This window comes from Giraffa tippelskirchi, chromosome 12 (assembly GCF_054371585.1).
Source record: "Giraffa tippelskirchi isolate mGirTip1 chromosome 12, T2T-mGirTip1v1.2.pri, whole genome shotgun sequence".
Lineage (NCBI taxonomy): Eukaryota > Metazoa > Chordata > Mammalia > Artiodactyla > Giraffidae > Giraffa > Giraffa tippelskirchi.
The window spans coordinates 90,924,635-90,946,185 of record NC_137286.1 but is presented as its reverse complement, the minus strand read 5'-3'; the positions used below and the strand labels follow the sequence as shown (position 1 = coordinate 90,946,185).

Sequence of the window (21,551 nt, the reverse complement as noted above, 5' to 3'; positions counted from 1 at the left end):
GAAGCGAGCCCGAAGTCAGCCGGCGGGGGCTGTTCGGCTTCCCCGCGGGGCCTGAACTGCAGCCTTCCTCCGGAGGAACGCTCCTCTACTTCTGTTCTGGAAGGGGAAATGGGCTCAGCCTTGGAGAGCTCTCAGGATTCCCAGTCGCTGGACAAACCTGGAAACTCTGGGAAGTACTATACTGAGCGTCTCCGGTTCCCTGAGTCCCTTTCTATCTTCGTTTCCAGGGCTAAAGGGCCGCTTGCCGAGGAGGGGTGCTTCTTCAGTTCAATTTTTTTTTTTCCACGTAGTCTGGAGAAGCGCCGCCGCCCGCTCCGAAGGCGACTTGCCGACCTCAGCGCCCTGGGCTCGCGCGGCGCACCGCCCGCCCCTCCGCGCCTACCCGGCCCCGCTCGCGGAGTGCGCGCGAGAGGGAGTATCGTCTCCTCGAGCGGGAGCTCGGTGCCAGGACGCTTTCCTGACATAACCCGGCCCCAGGGCGGGCCAAGACGGGCACTAACCATTGCTTGGCTTCCCTGCGGCCGCTCTGGTCCCCATTACGACCGGCAACTGCCTTGAAACCCACCCCCAATGGCAGACACGCTGGCCTCACACCTCCTCTTTGTCCCCGCTTTCCCAGCCCTTTCCCGGGATCCCACACCCTCACCCCACTTCTCCCGCCCGTCGGGGCCGAACACTGGCACCTCTCCTCGCGCGCATTCCGCCGCGCCATTTTAACCCCTTCGACGTTTCCGCTGCGGAGGGGGCGGAAACGGAGGAGACCCATCCTCCCCACCTCACCCCACCCCCGCCCCACCCGCGCGGGCCCTCGCCTAAGGCAGCCCGGAGGGGATTGTGAAACAACCCGGTGGCGGGCGGGGGTGGGGGACACGCTACCTCCGGGCTCTCCAAACTTTGGCAAAATCTCGGGAACACTGGTGCTCCCCCAGGACAGTTTTCTTCGCCTCGCGGAGACCGCGGGGTATCCGAGTTTCTCGGCACTAAAGCCTCTCCCTTTCCCCAGCCCCTTTAAGGACATCTGATCTTCAGTCTCTTAACTTTCTCCTCGGGTCTAACAGCTTCATCAGCCGCGGAGAGCGACCCCAGGCGAAGCCGGAAAGGGAGAAAGCCAGGGTGTGGGGCTCACCCAAACCCGGGCGCCCAGAGGTTGGCTGAGGCCCTGCGGGTCGAGGCCCCGCGAGCTCTTGAGCAGGAGGGAGCCCTGGGGGATCTGCGCGGGGCACGTTGCCGCGCCTGAAACAGGCGTTCCCTTTTCGAGATCATATTCCCCATAAAATCTAAAGCCAGATGCATCGCTTGGGCAAGTTCCCATTTCACCGCGAAAAGCACAGATTTGTTTCCAAACTGGACTCCAAATCGAGGTTTCTGGTGCGGGTTCCAGTGGCCTGCGCAAGGTTGGAGTTTCGATGCCTCAAGGGACTGCCCGGGCGGGTAACGTTTTAGATACTGTAGTCTGAATCTAGCCCAGGCAAAGCATCATTTGCGAATGCGGAGGTTTAATCTAAAAAAAAAAAAAGGTGAGGTGCGAAGTAAGGACAACTACGGGCTTTCAAAGCCGTGTGTGTACTTTTTAAGTGAGGTGGAGAAGAAAAGATCAATTTCATCTATAGACGCCCAGTTTAGCAAGATAACCTGATGGGATCTCTGTTTCACAGAAATAAGTTACAAGGGGAGAAACTTTCAAGAAAGTGAGAACAGTGGCCACATATGAAACCAAAAGGCGAGCATGGTGAAAGCAGGCATTTTAATCTCTGTTGAGTCAAAAAATAGATTTTGCTGAGTTTGCTTTTTTTTTTTTTTTTTTTAAAGAAACAGAAGACTCCTTCCCAAAGTAATAGCCTACGGGTCTATTTCACCTGCAGGTTTCCTCTCTTTATTGTATAAAGAAATTTGGGTGGAGTGGGCCATGTTTTTCACAGAACTTTCTGGTATTTGCAGTTGTGGTGAACAGGGAAGGAATATAAACGAACAGAATTAGTCTGGGATTGACTACTCCCTGTTACCGGCATAACATCACCAGGAAATCAAGACTGCCTTCTCGAGGTTCGCTTATAAGAATTCAATTTTGCATCTTTTAAAATTATAGCCGTTTTTGAGTCCTTTTGGTGAAATGAATAACCAGCGATGCAGGACCTAAACAATGCACACAAGCACACAATTCCAAGTCTACTTATTTAAGGAGTGAAAAGGTGCGGTGCGAAAGCGCCCCAGCACGGGTTGAGGTGTCACGGCTGTGGGCTGCGCCGTGTATTAGGTGCCAGTGAAAGAAAGCACAGACCCAAACTACTCGCACAGAAAACTGTTTGCACGTTTGACTCATTTAGGATCAAATGGTATTTTTAACACTTGCCAAAACCCACAGCTATTGCGACAAGAAAGGTGCCAGGCAAGAATGAAGTTAGTTGTTTATTAGGGCAAGGTGGGGCTTTTCGCGCTTTTGGCTGCGTAAGCGTGCCCGAGTGACAGGGCGAGCATCTTGCAGGCCAGTCTCCCAGTGTTGGTTCATTGCAAGGGACGGTAGGGGAACAGGACGCCTTTTAGCAGATCACACTCTGGCTGTCACACGTGAGGGGGTGGGGTGGGGGGTGGTTAACTTCACTTTGTAAAGACGCTCATCCTTTTCTTAACTGAAGAAGTCTGAGGCCGCGAAGGCCGCCCACAGAGGCCGCGCCTTGTCCAAATCTACTCAGGCCGCCTTTGTCCCCACGGTGACTACCGAGAGGGAGCGGGGCGGGCGCGGAGCTTGGCACCAAAGTTTCCTGAAGTCTTCATACAGCGAAGTACTCTAGGTTTTGCGGGTAAGCAGGCTGCCTATCCAATCTGAGTGGAGCGACAATTCCGTGGGCCTCCGGTCCCCGGCGGCCTCCGCGCGCCCTCGCCCGCCCCGGCCTCTCCCCCAGATCAGTCGCCGGGGGCCAACGCTCGCCCCCGCGCCACACTCCTGGGCCTCCCAATCAGTCTCGAATTTCAACTCAAGACCCAGGCCAAACTTTCCCTTCGGGGCTGGTATATTCTCACACGCGGACGCCTTTCCCAGGGGAGGAGAAGCGATGGAGCTCCGGGCAGCTCCTGGGGGCCCTGCGGGGACCACCCGCCACCCGGTTTCCACGCAGCCCCCGCGCCCACCCTTGCCTCCCGACCCCAGACCTTGACCTCCCACGGCCGTGCTCAGGGAAGCTGCCGCGACTGATGCGCCCCGGGTGCTTTCGTTTTGCTTTCGCTCCCTTCTCTCCGCAGCTGGGACGACTGCGGAAGAACAAAATGGGAGTGAAAAACGAGTGTCCTGACAAAAGTGATGGGGACACCGCGGTTCGGTCCCAGGCTGGGCGGGGAGAGGGGGAGGCTCAGGCTGAGGCCTGGGTATCCCTGTCCCTTGCATGGGCGAAAAGGGCCAGGAGGCCCTGGCTTGTTTTCTTAGTGTAAAGAAACGTGATTTGTAGATACTGAAGCAACAAAGTTGGCGCGGAAACGAATTCGACTGCTTAGGAGGACTGTGTCTGGCAGATACAGACGAATAAGCAGGGTAGAAGGGCCGGAAGAGGGGCAGCCGGAGCCTTTCACTAAGTTGGAAGGAAACCGAGAGAGAAGGTTCGAGAGCCGGGATCCGGCTCCCACCCCAAGCTCTGAGTACCATCAGGTGTGAGGGGGGACCAACGCCCAGTCCCATTTGCTGCTCGTCCACTCAGCTCTGCGCTTTGGAAAAACCCAGCAACCACTGCACAGGCTCGCTTCACTATCTCGCCTCTCTCTTTAGGTGAGCAAACCACACGTATCCTAAACTGATGAACCCATGGCCTAAGGGCTCCCCCTTAAAAAAAAAAAAAAAAAAAAAAAAAGCCAAACCTGGAAAGGTTTCTCAAATAGAGGCAAACTTGTTGCTGCCCCGAGTGGCCCGTGCGAAAGCTCTCCTAGGTTTGCACGCGCGCAGCGCAGGGCCAGGAAGCGCCGCTCCCGGGCAAGGGCCGGGACAGAGTCCCGCCCTCCTCCCCCGGCGGCCTGCACTTGAGCCCGAACGAGGGTGAGTGCAAGGGAACAGTCTCTCCAAACTCCTTAGCAAATAACTCTTGCAGACTGTTTACCACACTGTCCAGCTGCCCGGAAAGGTCCGACGCGTTTCCTGCACTCGTCCCAGCTAAGTTCGAACTTTTCTCCACCCGTGATCTGAAGGGCTAAATTATTTTTATTCCGACTCTGGAAAGTTAAACTGCGATCTAAATAAATCACTAAGGGAAATGACCGGAAGCTGCGAAGGTAAATTAACACTCAAACCAGCTACTTGCACTTGGTTTTTTTTATTATTATTATTTTAAATAAGGCCTTCCTCTCGTATTGACCGCCCTCGTTTACATCGAGCTCAGGAACAGAAGCTTTAGGCCAGCAAGGGAGCTCAGTTTCATTTCGGGGCGTATGGCGGGGCCTATCACTTCGTCATCAGGTTTGAGAAGTAAGTTCGAATGTTTTTTGTCACAGATCTAACTTCCAGTAACTCCTCAGAAACTCCAGTACCCCCACGGCGGCTCAGGTCTGCAAAACTCCTCGGTCCGCAGATGTCTGGGAGGCAGTGAGCTCGCGCGACGTCCCGCTGCACCTGCGGAGGAGGCAGGGCGTCTCTGCGCGTCTCGGAACGGCCGCACCGTACTTCTCGCGCTCCACCCGCCAGCCTTCGGGCGGCCGCCACCCACCCCGGCGTCCCTCAGTCCCCCGCCCACAGCCGATCGTGCCGGGGGAAAAACGGGAAGGGGGACTGGCATCCCCTCGTCTGGGGAAGCGGCCGCGCGAGGGCCCAGTAAGGCCCCCGGCTCGCAGCGAGGCCCGAACGCGCGCACACTCGGCGACCAGGGCGGTGGCGCTCCCGAGATCGGGCGGGGGGGGGGGGTGGTTTGAGGAGGGCGGAAGCGCGGATGGCTGGCGAGCACTCTCGAGGGTCGCGGACCTCGGGTCCCCCCCGGGTGACTAGGATGCGGGTGCCCACGCTGTGCGCGACGCCTGGGCCACTGGCTGGAGCCCACGAGCCGGGCGCACAGCTGAGCGAGGCGGCCGCCGCCACGGAGCCTGACGGGCGGCGCAGAGCCCCGGGGAGCTGGTTTTCCCGGGCGGGCACGTGACGGGGTTGGCAGCGCTCTGGCCCGGGCAGGGAGGAGGGGGAGGCGGCGAGCAGGAGGCCGGGGGCGGGCGGGCGGGCGGCTGGCGCGCTGTGTACTTAGGTCGTGTGCTGGGGCTTTTCTCTCCCAGGAGTCGGCTGGAGGAGGGGAGGGGGGAGGGGCCACCGCTCCGCCTTCTCCTTTTCGCAATGTTGACGCAATCTATAAATAGTGGAACAAAAGGACCAACTTCCTCGGAGCTTTGCTGAAACTGCACAAAAAAATCGAGCTGGGGGGTTCCCTGGTCCCTGGCGATGGGGCGGGGAGCGCGGCGCCCGGGGGAGGGGGCGGGCGCGGCCGCGCGGGCCCCGCCGAGGGGGGACACCTGGCTGAGGCATTGCCGCCGCCGCCGCCGCCGCGCCTCTCCGCGCGAACCCAGGGCTCCGGTCCCTGCGCGGGCTCGAGAACTCGCCCGGATCGGGGGGTCTTCCTCCTCCGCCGTTGACAGGTCAGTCTGCACCGCCCCTTTCTACACTGGGTTTTCTCTTCCCTCCCCCAAGCCTCTACTTTTAGAAGGGAATAAAGGGGGAAAAAAATAGAGCGAGGCGCAGCAGTGACAGCCACCCAATCTGGAAGCCCAGCAGTGCACGGCGGGGTGGCCGAGGGGCTCCGGAGACGGTCCGCGCCAGGCCCCCCTCGTCGTACAGCCGGTGGCTGCGCCGTGGCCGGAGACGAAGCCAGGACTAGCTTGCGCCGCCCAGGCGGCGAGGAGAGTGGAGGCGGGAGCGCCGCGGCGGCGCGGGCGGGCGAGCGAGTGGTCGACGGCGGGCTCCCTGCTGCAGCTCCCGCCTGGGGAACCGACCCCCCAGGGGCGAGGCGCCAGGACCAAGGGGCTGCTGAGCCCAGCTCGCCCCCTCGGAGCTCGGACCTTGCGTCCCCACCTCGTCCCGCGCAGCTGCCGTGGGAGGGCTGAGAAGAGAAGCGCTGTCGCCGCACGCCACCGCACACCCCTGGCTCCGGTGCCCACGCGACCCGGCGCGCCGGCAATTGGTGGGGGAGCGAGGTGAGGACAGAAGGCAACGAACGCTCTCCTCCGGGGCGCCCGAACCCGAGCGCGAGCGCCCGCCGCGCCGCCGTGGCGGTTACACTGGGCGCGGGGGAGGGGGCGGAGCTGGCGCTGTTGACAGCCGCGCTGGAGCGGGGAGGGCGAGAGCTGGGGAGAAGCGGGTGGGGGAGGGAGCGCGCGCGGGTGCGCGCGATTCGGCTGGGAGCGGGGGGGGGGGTCACGTGATGGGCAGACGCCCCCGCTACAGGCTGACAGCAGGGGTGACGTCACCACCCCCTGACTGCAGGGGGTGGCACTTCCGTTCCCTCCCCCCAGCCCCCGAAACGGCGGCTGCAGCCATTTCGAAGTGTGGGAGTGGGTGGAGGGGAGACGGGTGGAGGGGGTTTTCGATGCCGCCCCAGCTCCTGGCTGCGTCCCCAGCTGCCCGGAGCCCCGGGCCCGGGCCCAGAGCGGTGGCCGAGGCCGCCCTCCCCTGACGCGCCCCATTGTGTGAGCGAGCGGGCGGCACCGCGCGGAGGCTGGTGCCGGCCCCCTGCGGCTCCCAGCTCTGGAGGGGGCGGGGACGGCCCCGGACGGTCAAGGCCAAGTCTTGGCCGTGTCCCGAGAACGCCGGGCGCGCTCCTGAGGTCCGACTCTAAACTCCAGGCTGGGACATAGGCTGCCGTGCCTGCGTTCTCCCGGAGCCGGGTGGCTAGGGACCCCGCTCGGCGGTGCAAGCCTAGCGTCCCAGCCTCGCGGGTGTGTGACAGGCGTTTGTCACCGTTCCGGAGGACTCGATTCCAGCAGTCGTTATAAAGCTATTTGGGGAAACTCCGGGTTTTGGTGACTCAGCGCGGTAAGCGCTATTTATAAGTTGGTGCATTAGTAGCAGAGAAATACACTTCGCTCAGATCCGTCCGCCCGAGGAGGGAAAAGAGGCAGCAATTAAGGCTTAACTTTTTCTGAACGAGTAAAAGGGTTCACTTAAAAGCCTGTGCTGTGAGAGAAAGCATATCTCACAAGTACACAGTGTATCTCAAAAAGTAGGAGCGTCTTCCTGGGTAGATGGAGAATTTTAAGGACACATCACGATGTTTTAGACCTTTTGGGGGCGGTGATGTTGTGTGAACCAAGGAGAAACAATTCAGATAAATGACCCAGCAATCCTAGTAGATGGCAGAATATCAGAACTATGTTGTTTATTAATTTCAGTATTTGTTAAATACATAACACCATTTGGTGGCTGGGCATAAGATAAAGGAGAATGGGATGATGTTGAAAATTCCTGTAGGAAATTCTCTTAACAGGAAGGTGTCTGTTGTATTTATCATCAAAACTCTGGGGCAAATATAAATTACATCTTTGCTACCCAATCTCTCCATCCTAAGAAAGCAGCACAAAAGTGTGTACTACAGCCTGGGATGATTCTTCAGTGTAAATGCTGCACAAACAATTTATTAGTCACTGCTTGTTTTACAGGTTTTACTTCACGGTTTTATTTTCTTCCCACCTCCACCCCAGTTTGGAAATCCAAGAGGTAGACGCTTAAGAGAAAGAGCAGTTGCTAGCCTGGCTTCAGGAAGGCAGGAATTCACACCCAGCTTGCTTAGCCTGAACAGTTTTCTGTAGGTAGCTGACCTGAAGTGCTTCTTAAAAGAAAGAAGACGGTTTCTTGGATGAGCAGAAGTTACACCAGCTAAGGAAAGAGTTTTCCCGAGCTGAACAAGCAAAGTAGCAGGTACAAAGGCCTGTAGTGAACAACTACAGTCAAGTAAGAATGGGTGGGCTGTGAAAAGGGAGAGAAGGGAGGCTGGACGAAAGGCCAGGTCACACAGGACTTTGTAGTCCCAGTGGGGAGTTTGGAATGTACCCTGAGACCTACAAGTTTTTAGCTTTTGGGGGCACGCACACCCTTTTGAGAACCTAGGGGAAGAAATCTGGTCTCTCTCCAGAGTAAAAAGCACCTACAGACCTCTACTACAATTCAGCATACAATCTCAAGTGTTTACCCTGTGTGTAAATGATTATTGGGCCTCAGGATTTAAACCTACAGAAAAGGGAAAACCATAAAAGGATTTCGTTTTTTTTTAATGGAAATGCATGGTCAGGTATGAAAAGAATACAGGTCCTTGAAAAGATTACACCAGTTGGGGTTCTGGAGACAGGAAGATGGAAAATAAAATAGCCTGTGATCTAAGAATCAACTAGGACCACTGCTGTATACCTAGTGACAGTGGGGATAGGAGAGGGGTTCAAGAAAGCTAATTTGAAAGAGTTGGTGGAATGGGAAAGTGACTGACGGGCCAGATTAAGGGATCCCCATTCTGGTCTGGGCAGTGGACTGGGAGGAGAAATGGGCCTCTGGTTCAGGAGGAGGAACTCTGTTTTGCTTCCTTGAAAAGGAATGAAAAGCTGTGGCTGAAAATCCACTGAAAAGGCTGTATACCCTTCCAGTGAAAAAGAAAGCACCTTCCCAAAGATTTTAATTCAGAAGGCATATGACAGCAGGAGAGGATTAAATCTTGCTTTCCTCTCTTTTTTTAAAAACTGGATAGCTAGAGAAGAAGAAAAGAGAGAGATGGAATCAAGCTTTGTTTTTGCCCTGCTCAACCACTAAGCCTTCAAGGAAAGGGATGTTGGCTAGAATGAATTCCCATAAGGGTGGTATTTGTTTCTCATGGCCGTTCAAAACCACACTGAATCATACACAATTAGTACCCAGAAGTGCTTAAGATCTCAGTCTGGCTAGGGAAACAACAAAAAGTGAGGGGAAAGGTTTCCCAGTTGTCACAGCTAACCTGAGCTAGAGATTTAATGGAAGCAGGGACTCAGATACAAAACAAACCACCCCCAGAACGTAATGGTTTAAAAACACTTGCTCATGAATATGCAGTATGGGTAGGGCTCTGCTGGACAGCTTCTTTCTAGTCCACTGGGAGTCAGCTGGGGCAGCTCATAGGCTAAAGGCTTGCATCATCTGAAGGCGTGTTCACTTCCACCTCTAGCAATCCCTGCTCACAGATGGCTAGGATCTTAGCTAGGGCTTTCAGCCAGAACACCTGCACACGGCCACTCCTTGTGGTCTGGGCTTCCTCACAGCATGGCTCTGAGTTCCAAGGCTCCCAAGTCTGAGAGCCAAGTGAAGCTGCAGAACCTAATCCTAGAAGTCCTATCCATCACATTCTGTTCATCTGGGGCATATCACTTAAGCCATACAGATTCTAGAAGGAGAATCAGACTCTGCCTTTCACTGGGAAGAGCATCAAAGAATTTGCCATGTTAAAATCACCACACATTTTAACTTCAGATAAGATTTAAACAATACACTGTATATAAAAACTGTTTAAACATAACAAATCAAATATCCTTTTTTGATATTAGAATGGAATATAAAAACCCAAGTATTTCATCATTTCAGCAAAGCTAATTGAGAGCCAGTCTGAGTGGGCAATCTCATAATCTTCCCCCCTTTTTCTCCTTCATGACCATTCCCTCCCCTCCAGGTCAGGCCTCCATATATAGACTCCTGTCTCTCCAAAGCTAGGTAGGACACTCCCAGTGGCTGCACTTTTCAAAGAGATTACCAGGTCCTAAAAGTTTTTCCACTGCCTCCTTAATTGGCAAGACCATCAGTGACTTCTCAAAGTTTAAAAGCAAAATGCTATGGAGATTATTCCATTAAGTAATTTTATAATAAATTCATGTTATATAATTAAGACAGAATGACAGTTCTTAAAAAGGGTTATATGTTTTTTAGAGATCAGGATCTTTTTTACTTGGCCTTGTTGATTCATAAAACTCAGTATAATTCTAGTGATGGTTGAGATTTTAGGTATAAGAATCTGCATGTTTCCTTGAAGTGATACAAAACTTGATTATTACCATATAAAATTTGAGTGGCTCTTCTTTCACTTTTACAATGCCTACTGCCTGAACTGCATGACATACTGTTATTCGGTTGGTAAAGGAGCTTAAGAGTTTTCTAAGGAACTGAAAATACCTTTCTCTTGTTCGATCAAGATAAAATAGTCTTTTCTTATAACATGGTATCTTTTTAAATTCTCCCAAAGCTGATATTATTACAATTTATATACCTTTGATGTTCTCATAGAAAACTTCCTTTATGACTTAGAGAAGAATAGTGCTTAGGCTGTTTTAATAATTCATACTCTCCTAAAGGCTGTGCTCTATACATTTTGGTAATTTTGCTTAATTATTTACAATTCTCTTGGGTCAAAATCTCACTGAATTCATGATGTACAGGTTTTAAAATAAGCACATTTAGGTAATGAGCAAATGTACATTTATGATTGCTTTGTGTGTATATTTCATAATTTTTGAAGTAGCAAGCTCTTTTAAGAAATAAAATGAATCAATATCTTTGTTTTTAAACTTCCTTATATGGCAGTGATAAAAAAAAAATTGACAGTGTTCACATTAAACTAATAGACTTTGTTATCAGGCCCCAAACTCTTCCTAATTCTCAGTGACTTCATAGCTACCATGGAGGCAGCCCAAAGGAGCTTAAGTAAACACTTTAAAATTACGTAATGCAGTTCCGAAGGAGGAACAACCCCAGCCAAACTATGCCATATAGTTTTACAGATGCAATTTTGTTGTATGCCAGAATGCTTATTAACCTATCTATAGAATGACTTCATAGCAAAGATAACAAGTAAGGAAGTTGGAAGTGAGCCAGTCTGTTTCTAGGCCCCTTGAATGAAGGCAGGGTTGTGGAAATTATTTCAAAGTAGTTACCCAGTGAATGTTTTTCTTAACCTTATAGACTTAAGTATTGCGAAGCATTCTGAAAAGTTCTGTAGTAAAACTGGCACCTTAAGCAATAAATTCAATATGATTTCCATAAATAAAATACGATGTTGCTGGTCGATAGTAACAATGCTCTACTACTACATTAAGAATTGAAGACGACATGTGTCTCTTCCCTCTGGAACCTCCCTCCATCCCACCCCTACCTCCAATCCCAGCCATTTAGGTCATCACAGAGCATTGTTTTGTGGTCAGAATATGGCCTGTACAATTTTTCCTTTCTTGCACTGTGTTGAACTTCCTTTGTGCCCAAGAAATAATTAATTGCATAAATATTTAATGAAAATGTAAAAAGCAGCAGTATTCTCCATTTCTATAATGGAAAATCAATTTATATATCTATTAAGCTTCTTAAACGATCATAATAAAACTTTTCTGTTTCTAAAAAAAAAAGAAATACAATCTTACTTTTTATTAAGTAAAATAATTTGGATCCCTTTTTATGTTACTTTTTCCTCACCTTTCTATGTGTTCAAAATATAATTTATCTCAAATGCTGCCAAAGCCAATAACAAAATACATTTCTTCAATATCTTGGCAAGGCTCTGTAAAGAACTGTAAGTCCCTAAAATGATAAAGTTATTAATATAAGTGTATGAGCAAAATGCAATTTTATCTAAATTACAGAAAGAGTCTTTCCATCAGATTGGCAGAGACTGAAAATAAGTGCTAATAACTAAGTGTTACTGGGAATGTAATTTACACACCCATCTATTACTATATTACCTTTCTGGAGTCAAAAATGTCCAAATCTTTGATACAGTAGTTTCACTTACAGGAACCAATCCTGAAAAAAAAAATCAAATATGAAATCAAAGATTTATATATGTTTATGACAGCATCTATAGATAGGAGACCATCTGAATATTCAGTAGTAAAGGAGTAATAAAATAAACCAAGGTACATCAATCTAATGGAATTTTTGTAACCACTAAAAATACTGAATACCACAGAGAAATGCTAATGTTTAATTTAATGTACAGATAAATCTTTTAGGTTATAAAACTGTTTCTCCTCCAGGGTTGGGGGGAAAATATACCAAAGTATATTATGTAATTATGGTAATTTTTACCTTTTTTTTTTCATTTTCTAAAATAAGCATATATTTTAATCATCAGAAAAAATCATTAAAAGATTTCTTCCCAAATACATAAATCAAATGACACATTTTACATTCTTATAACACTAAGATAATAATAGAGTTATACAACAGTTACTTTTTACATGCATCTTTTTATTTTGCATATTTATAACAACATCTGCCAGTGAATGATCTCTGTTTCTAAAACTAAATCAGATAAGATACAAGCAAATACAGAGTATTATGTGAAGGGTATAACTTGAGGAGTAATGTTTGGTGGAAAAGCTGATTTGGGGAGAACTTTGGATTGTCAAAATCCATCTGGAAAGTCATAATGGCTGGACCAATTTTATATCATAACTTTTATAACAATATTTTTTATTTTCAATTGTGAAAAAAAAGATACAATTAAAAAAACATAATGTAAAATTTACCATCTTAACAATTTAAAAATGTACAGTTCAGTAGTATTAAGTGTATTTGCAGTGTTGTATATAATAGTATTTTAAGGATAGCGTTTCTATAGGTTTCATAAAAACAATTCATGTTCATTTATAAATCAAACAATAAAGAAAGTTACAGGAAGATTCTTAAATCTCTTCAGATCCCAAATCTTACCATCAGTTTTAAGTGATCATCATGGCAGGCATATTTCTATGCACTTATACAAATAAAATAATCTTATTTAAGATGAGAATGTGTACACTATTTTTAAATTTTTTAAATATTAAATTTAAAATTATTTGATAGTACTACAATAAGATGAAGGAATTGCTGAACTTCCAGAAAATATGTTTCTTTGCAACAAGAGATCTTATTTCCTAAAATATCCAGTTTATAAAATTAAGAGTTTGGAGATTTTTTTATCTGTATGTTTCCAATTTAGAAACACAAGTTGACTGCTGTAAAAAAAATGTATTTTTTTGGTCATTATTTTAAGTGAAGGTTTTAATGTTTCTGTTTTGTAACCTTAACTTCCTTTGGTCATTTGGTCATGACCTCTATTTTAAAATCCAGTGTCACAACACATCTCAATTCTTAATTCCTACTTACTAATTTTGATTCATCACTTATCTGCTCTTCATTAAGTAGTTTTGTTCATTTTTTCCTACCGGGGATTCATGGATGCTATGTTTGCCTTTCTCAGTCAATTTCTGAATGACACTTATTTAGATATCATAGTTTGGGGTCTTGCTGGCTCTGCGTTAAAACTGCAAACATTCTTGCTTTGAATGTTGCTTAGAGGAAGTCTAAGGCCAGCATGATTTCCTCCCTCTTATATGTTACTTAGTTTTCAGCCTAGAGGTCTGAAGTTCTTCCTTCATTCTTCACTGTTAATAGCTTAACCAGTATATATCTTGATAGTGAATATTTATGTCCCTTTTTCTTTGAATATTTTATTCTGCATATTCAGTTCTTTCATAATTTTGTGAAAATTCTCTTCTGTTAATCTTTAAGTGGTTTTTCTGATTCATTTGCTGCATTATGTACTCAAGGAGTGGAATCCAGCCATATTGTGTTGTCTTTGTCTCAGTTGCACACTATCTTCTTTGCAATTACTTTGGTCCACTTTTCTTCTGCATTTTCACTGCAATTCACTATTAAATCCATTTGTCAACTGGAATGTATTGAGTGCCAGCACGAGTGGTAAATGAGATCCCATCCTTCCTTAGTATGAAGCAGTGGCGCTTTTACTTGAGAATAGGGAAGCAAGAAGTAAATATAACAAAGTCAGATAATGATCATAAAGAAACCCAGGTAAGGAAAGGAAGGGTTGTGGGCAGGAATCATGCATTTTAGATAATGCAGTGAGAGCACGTCTCTCTGAGATGACACTTGAGAATAAACGTGAATGAAGCCAGGCAGTGAGCTAGGCAAAGACCTGGGCAATGCAGAGGCAGAGAAGAGCAAGTGCAAAGACCCCATGGTGGAAACGCAGTGTGTTCAAGACAGAATGATAAGAGCCAGATGAGAAATCAGAAACTGGTGAGAGATGAGATCAGAGAATCAGACAGGCCAGGTCACAAAAGAGGCTGGAGGCCTGAGAGAGGAGGCTGAATTTTCTTCTGTGACAAGGAGCAGGGGAACCATATGTGCTTTAGAGCAGGGGTCCCCAACCTCTGGGATCTAATGCCTGGTGATCTGACGTGGAGTTGATGTAATAATAATAGAAATAAAGTGCACAGTAAATGTAATGAGCTTGAATCATCCCCAAACCGCCCCCCACCCCCGGTATGTGGAAAAATCGTCTTCCACAAAACTGGTCCCTGATGCCAAAAAGGTTGGGGACCACTGCTTTAGAGGAGGCACACTGGCTTTTGCTAAGTATTTCAACAACAGTAAATTGAGCATAAAAAATTAATCAAGTGTTCAGTTCAGTCGCTCAGTCGTGTCCGACTCTTTGCGACCCCATGAACCGCAGCACGCCAGACCTGTCCATCACCAACTCCCAGAGTCCACCCAAACCCATGTCCATTGAGTCAGTGATGCCATCCAACCATCTCATCCTCTGTCGTCCCCTTCTCTTCTTGCCTTCAATCTTTCCCAGCATCAGGGTCTTTTCCAATGAGTCAGTTCTTCACATCAGGTGGCCAAAGAATTGGAGCTTTAGCTTCAGCATCAGTCCTTCCAGTGAATATTCAGGACTGAATTCCTTTAGAATGGACTGGTTGGATCTCCTTGCAGTCCGAGGGACTGTCAAGAGTCTTCTCCAACACCACAGTTCAAAAGCATCAATTCTTCTGCGCTTAGCTTTCTTTATAGTCCAACTCTCACATCCATACATGACCACTGGAAAAACCATAGCCTTGACTAGACGGACCTTTGTTGACAAAGTAATGTCTCTGCTTTTCAATATGCTGTCTAGGTTGGTCATAACTTTCCTTCCAAGGAGTAAGCATCTTTTAATTTCATGGCTGCAATCACCATCTGCAGTGATTTTGGAGCCCAAAAAGATAGTCTGTCACTGTTTCCGCTGTTTCCCCATCTATTGCCATGAAGTGATGGGACCGGATGACATGATCTTAGTTTTCTGAATGTTGAGCTTTAAGCCAACTTTTTCACTCTCCTCTTTCACTTTCATCAAGAGGCTCTTTAGTTTCTTCTTCACTTTCTGCCATAAGGGTGGTGTCATCTGCATATCTGAGGTTATTGATATTTCTCCCAGCAATCTTGAGTCCAGCTTGTGCTTCCTCCAGCCCAGCGTTTCTCATGATGTCCTCTGCATATAAGTTAAATAAGCAGGGTGACAAAATACAGCTTTGACGTACTCCTTTTCCTGTTTGGTGGTCTAACGGAAAAAGGAAAAGGGGAGCACTAAGATAAGAGAGTAATAACTTCAGGAAGTCATCTAGTCCTGGATTAACCAAGGAAGACCTGAATTTACTAGAACCCAGCTTCCCAGTTGGAGCTAGGGTAAAGAACCCACCTATCAACACAAGAGACGTTAGAGATGCGGGTTCAATCCCTAGGTCAGGAAGAGCCCCTGGAGAAGGACATGGCGACTCAATCCAGTATTCTTGCCTGGAGAATCCCCATGGACAGAGGAGCCTGGAGGGGGAACAGTCCATGGGGTCGCACAGAGTCAGCCACGACTAAAGCGACTTAGCTCGAGCACGAATGCGCAGGAGCCAGGAGCGGGGACTCACAGAGCTGGAACCCTGACCTGGGTAGGAGGTGCTGCCCACTTGCTTGTAGCTCTGAGAGGGTACACTGAGGCTGCTTCCAGGAGAGTGGAAGATAGTTGAAATTTGGAGCTACCTACTGCTGTCAGGGTGAAGGTCTACAACGGGCAGTGCTGGCAGGTATGGAAAGTCAACAAGGAGGAGCAAGTTCTTTTTCTGTCTTCTTACTTTTAGTCTTTTAGCTAATTCTTCTTACAGACTATAGCAAGAATTCAGCTGAAAAAAGTGAAAATGTAGCTTGCAGAGTCCCAGCCACAGCAGCATAAAGCAGAGTAGGGAAGGGTTTATTGCTAACAGTCAACAGTCTAATAACTGGAACAAAGAGGAATTCAGGATGACCTCTAGGTTTCTGTCTTGAGCAACTGGATGAAAATAATGCCATTTATTGACATGGGGAAAACTCAGGGAGAAGTAAATTGAGAGGGAGAAGAAAATCAGTATGTTTGGGTATGTTACTGCCAATTTACCATTTAAATACAAACAAATGCAACATTTATCATTTTTCCCAAGTCTATTTCCTTTAGCCAGACTAGACTACTCAGATGTCTCATTCGTTAATCTTTGTATTCCTTTGCTTTTGTTTTTTAATTTCTTCAGTTTTTGATTGGAGGGTAATTGCTTTACAATGTTATGTTGGTTTCTGCTGTATAACAACATGAATCAGCTGTAAGGATACATATATCCCCTCCCTCCTGAGCCTCCCTCCCACCCCCACCTCCATACCCTCCACCCCCACGCACCCCTGTCATCACAGAGCACAAGCTGATATTTCCCACAAACTACCTATTTTACACATGGTAGTATATATATGTCAAGGCTACTCTCTCAATTCATCCCACCCTCTCCTTCCCCACCCATGTCCACAAGCCCATTCTCTACCTCTAACATGTTTGTTTTGAATGAATGAATTTTGAGGTCCTTATTAGATATGTGAGTGGAGTTCCTGGGAAGAGAGTTGGATATGAGTTTGGAGCTCAACAAAGGTATTAAGGATAGAATACAAATTTCAGGAGTCCTAAAAACACAGACAGACAATATTTTAAAACCAGAAAAACTGAATAAGATGACTAAGGGAGGGGCAGGGAATGAATATTGATAGAGAAGAAAAAGGGGGTGAGGAATATGCATGCCTGGAAGTCCCAAACATTTGGGAAGAAAATGATCTGGCAAGAAGGTAATTGGTGATCTCAACAAGAGCAGTTTAGGTGGAGCTGTGGACACAATAATCTAATTGGAATGGATTGAAGAGATGATAGATGGTGAGGAAGTGGAAATTCCAAGTACAGACAACCTTTTAAAAGTCTACTATAAAGCAGAACAGAAAAAATGTGCTCCTACTCACCATGAAAGCAGAGGGGGATATGAGATCTAGGGTGATAGTATTTTTAGAAGGGGAAGTAGTATACCATGTTTGGAAATGGTGGTGGTTTAGTCGCTAAATTGTGTCTGACTCTTGTGACTCTTGGACCCGCCAGGCTCCTCTGTCCATGGAGGAGCATTGTCATTTCCTTCTCCAGGGCATCTTCCTGACAAGGATTGAACCCGTGTCTCCTGCATTGCTGGTGGATTCTTAACCGTGGAGCCATCAGGGAAGTACTGATTGGAATAATCCAATAAAGAGAGAGAAACTGAAGATGCAGGAAATGGAGGGGATAATCACAGGACACAATCCTTGACTATGTAAGAACGGGTGGGCTTCAGGACACTAGTGGAGGGGCTCGCCTGAGTTAACAGCAGGGCTACCGAACCCTTTACAAAAGGGGAGAGTTTATATGAGTACAGATGAAGGCAAGTTGATAGAAATAGTGTGGGAAAGATGAGTTTCTCTTGTGAGAGCTTCTATTTATCAATAAAATCAGAGTTTGAAGTGAGGAGCAGGAAAATGTGGGAGATGTAGGAGAGAGGAGATGAGGCATCATCATCTTAATGAACTGACTAGGGGATGTGCTGCAGCTGCCAGTCTGTTTTTGGTGATTCTGATTTCCAACCATGCTTATTTCATTTCTTGCTATTCCAAATTTATTTATTTTGAAATGATAATATGACTTTGGCCTTCATTGGCTTAGGTAGCAGACATTTTCTTTTCCTTGCTGCTTCTGGTAATGCTTTTAAAGGAATTTTTATTCTTTCTTTTGCACAAACTGTTTTGTCAAATATTTGGGGAGGAGGATTTTGTGATCTGCCTTCACTCCCCCATGTTTATCTGAAAGTCTAGAATGTTTTTAAATAGACTGCACTTCATGTTTTTTTAATTCACCCTATATATAGTAATGTAACATAAGAAATCATAGTAATATTACATATTGTATTATTATAATAGCCACTGTTTACTGAATGCCTGTGTGCCATGTACTATACTGGGCATTTACATACATGATTTCTAAACCATAACAACCCTACAAGGTACATATTGTTGCCAATTATTTCCACAAGAAACCTTTTTTACTGGTGGTGTCAGATCACAGAATCTTACTTGAAACTCATAGCTAGCCAATATAAACAAAGTAAGAACCAATTTTTCTCCCTTTGTGTCTGTAAAAAATTAGCACTTAAAAGGCTGTTCTTTTTGAAGTACAAAATAATACTTTGCAAAAGTGCACCACACAAACTAAGGGAGATTTTATGGACAGCTTTTTGACACCAGACTATATCATTAATCTCTTGGTGGGAGAGTTGCTAACTGACAGATTCAAGGAACTTGGTAAATTAATTGAGGTGTCCCTTCTCTAACCATATCATCAGCAAACATACTAAGAGCCTGCTATGTTGAAATAACTACTAAATTATACTAAACCACTATAATTTTACAAGTTATAGGATATGTATCAGTGTTTGTTTTGGAAACTCCATTATTTGGATTTAAGTAATATCAAACTTTTCTTCTGGGCAACAATATTTATACTTATGTGATGATACTGAAAACATGTCACTGGGACATAAACACATATCTATGCCAAGTAATAGGTTTCTTTTTCTGATTATAAAAGTAGTACAAGTAAAGAAAAATTTGAAATCATGTTTAAAGAAAAAGTATTTTTTCTTTATTTTAGGAAAATATAGATAAAATAACCAATAATTCCTTTATTTAAAGGTAACTGACTTACAGTTGACGTATTTCCATGAAGTTTTTTAAGCATATGAAGTTTAAACTGTTTTCCTCAGTCACTGACTTTTTTCATAACAATTTATTAGAAATGCTTCCTCAAGTCATTTAAAACTCTTTAAAAACATTTGCAATGGCTGCATAAAGATCCTTGTGTGGAGTAGGGTTTCCTTAGGTGGTCGCTTATACTATTTTCCTTACTTTCTTATAAATAATGTTGCTGTGAACTTTTTATGCATAAATACATTTTAGCATTTCTAAAACAGCATCACCCCTGAGTGAAGGCCATATTTCTGCATTTCTCTCAAAGCAAAAGAATGTGAATTAAAGCCAATTCTGTGCCTGCATCGAGTCTGGATAATGTATATTTTTAGTTTTAACCAAAGCTGAGATCCATGAGATTAAAATCCCTACCAGCAGACAAATAGGTAAAGATTCATTTTTGTCAGTTATAAGAAAAATGTGATTTAGCACTAAGTCACGTATGACTTAGTTAACTTTGGCAAAAGTTAACTGTGACTTGGGTGATTTTGCCATGATCCTGAACTTGTTAAAGCACTGTTATTATGTTGAAACATTAGAACGTAAGTATACAACTAGGAGAAGAAAAACTTAAATTTTTAACTGCTAAATTCAGCAAACAACTGCACAATCTGCTATTTAGGGTTGTTGGTTTTTTTTTGGTAATATGGTATATATTATTTCAATAAATGTCAAATTCTACACTGCTTTGATACTTCACCTACAGAGTAAAGGAATCAGAGAGGTGACAAAGTGCTCTATAATTACTCTAAAAAATATCCTGAGTTAAAAATCTTTCCAATTTAATAGTTTTTGTTTGGGATAAGAGTAGAACCTCTGTTGTACCTCTTGGATTGTGAACTGCCACAAGTTAAACATCTTTTTTATAACTTCAAGTTACTTTTAAGCACCTGTATAGTATCAATTTGGAATCTGAAAGAATACTCACATTAACAATTATTTCTACCAATAGCTATGGACATTGTAGTTATAGATAGTTGAATTTCAGTGAAGGGATCTTTGGGGTCATATAATCCAGCTCTCATCTTACAGATAAGGAAAATGAAGCCCAGAAAAGTTTTTATAACTCATAACAGTAAGCTTGGTGAGCAGAGGGGGAAGAAGGCTCCTAACACACACTTCTGGCCTAATGTATGCCAGAGGGTAACAGGTTATAAGAAGAGTCTGTAGTTAGCTACAGTTGAACAACCCTAAGAAAAAGACCTGCTTTGGTTCCTAAATACACATTTTCCCCTTAAGATTCTTACTGGATGATCCATTCCACCTTAATTTATTACCTCAAACACAAAAGGGAAGTGTCTTTACAAATTAATGTGCCTACAAAGTAAAACCCCAGAGAGAAGCTGGAGTTGGTCTGGCAGAGCTACAGTGTTGCACAATATCTGGGGAGGACATTTATACATATCCATATGTATACATACTGTAGCCTCTTAATTGTGCTTCAGGAAATGGCACTGACATACACTATGGGTGTAAACGTTGCCCGCAGGAGTTGTACATCACACATGGACACTGCAAATATAAGTTTTGTATATTGAATTAAGGAAGGCTAATTGCCAAAACAGATCAACACCAAAATATATCATGGCTCAAGGACATTTCTTGCTAAAATAAACAAGCACTACAGTAATTAGTTTTCAAGGTCTTTCTGTATCGTCGTTTTCAGAACCAAAGTTCCAAGATCACCCTAAGGGTCTTCTCTCTTTCAGCCTATAGGAAAGTGAGTTTTTAGGGGAGAGGCTTCCCAGGTGACACCAGTGGTAAAGAATCTGCCTGCCAGTGCAGGAGATACAGGAGACGTGGGTTGAATCCCTGGGTCGGGAAGATCCCCTGGAGTAGGAGGTGGCAACCCACTCTAGTATTCTTGCCTGGAAAATTCCATGGACAAGGAGCCTGGAAGGCTACAGTACATGGGGTCGCAAAGAGTTCGACCACGCTAAGCTCACGTGCACACACGCACACACACGCGCACACACACACTCCAAGTAGTACATGTTAACTTCCATTCTCATTCTATTGGCTGTAACTTAGTCATAGCTAACTGCAAGGGAGGCTGGAGATAAGACTTATGTGTATGGCCCAGAAGTGAGAGCATGGATTTTGATACCTAGTTAACAGTCACTGCCCACTTGGGTGCTCACTCTATCCACATATATACATACACACACACATTCTAAAGTCATCACCAAAATTAAATTAACTCATATAATTATGCTTCAAATAGAATAAGTTAGTAGTGGAAGAAAAGGCCTTTTACTTAAGAATTAGATTCATCTCTACCCTTTCCCTCCTTCAGTTCAGTTCAGTCACTCAGTCGTGTCCAACTCTTTGCGACCCCGTAGACTGCAGCACGCCAGGCCTCCCTGTCCATCACCAACTCCCGGAGTTTACTCAAACTCATGTCCATTGAGTCAGTGATGCCATCCAGCCATCTCATCCTCTGTCGTCCCCTTCTCTTCCTGCCTTCAATCCTTCCCAGCATGACGGTCTTTTCAAATGAGTCGGCTTTTCACATCAGGTGGCCAAAGTACTGGAGTTTCAGCTTCAATATCAGTCCTTCCAAAGAATATTCAGGACTGATTTCCTTTAGGATGGACTGGTTGGATCTCCTTGCAGTCCAAGGGACTCTCAAGAGTCTTCTCCAACACCACAGTTCAAAAGCATCAATTCTTCGGTGCTCAGCTTT

The 21,551-nt window shown here is 45.7% G+C and overlaps 1 protein-coding gene across 2 annotated transcripts; it reads right to left on the bottom strand.

Annotated features, from left to right (window-relative positions):
• Positions 1-4,276: 4,276 nt before the first annotated feature.
• Positions 4,277-11,349, bottom strand: LOC145528728 (uncharacterized). 2 transcript variants are annotated; one of them, XM_081547596.1, is made up of 2 exons: positions 6,010-11,349; positions 4,277-4,588 (listed from the first exon to the last, which is right to left on the bottom strand). In XM_081547596.1, exons 1-2 carry the CDS (start codon positions 6,631-6,633, stop codon positions 4,421-4,423), a joined length of 792 nt encoding a protein of 263 aa, XP_081403722.1. In that variant the 5' UTR covers positions 6,634-11,349; the 3' UTR covers positions 4,277-4,420. The 2 variants fall into 2 exon arrangements, with proteins under 2 accessions (XP_081403722.1, XP_081403723.1); XM_081547597.1 differs by having other exon boundaries at positions 6,023-11,349.
• Positions 11,350-21,551: the final 10,202 nt, after the last annotated feature.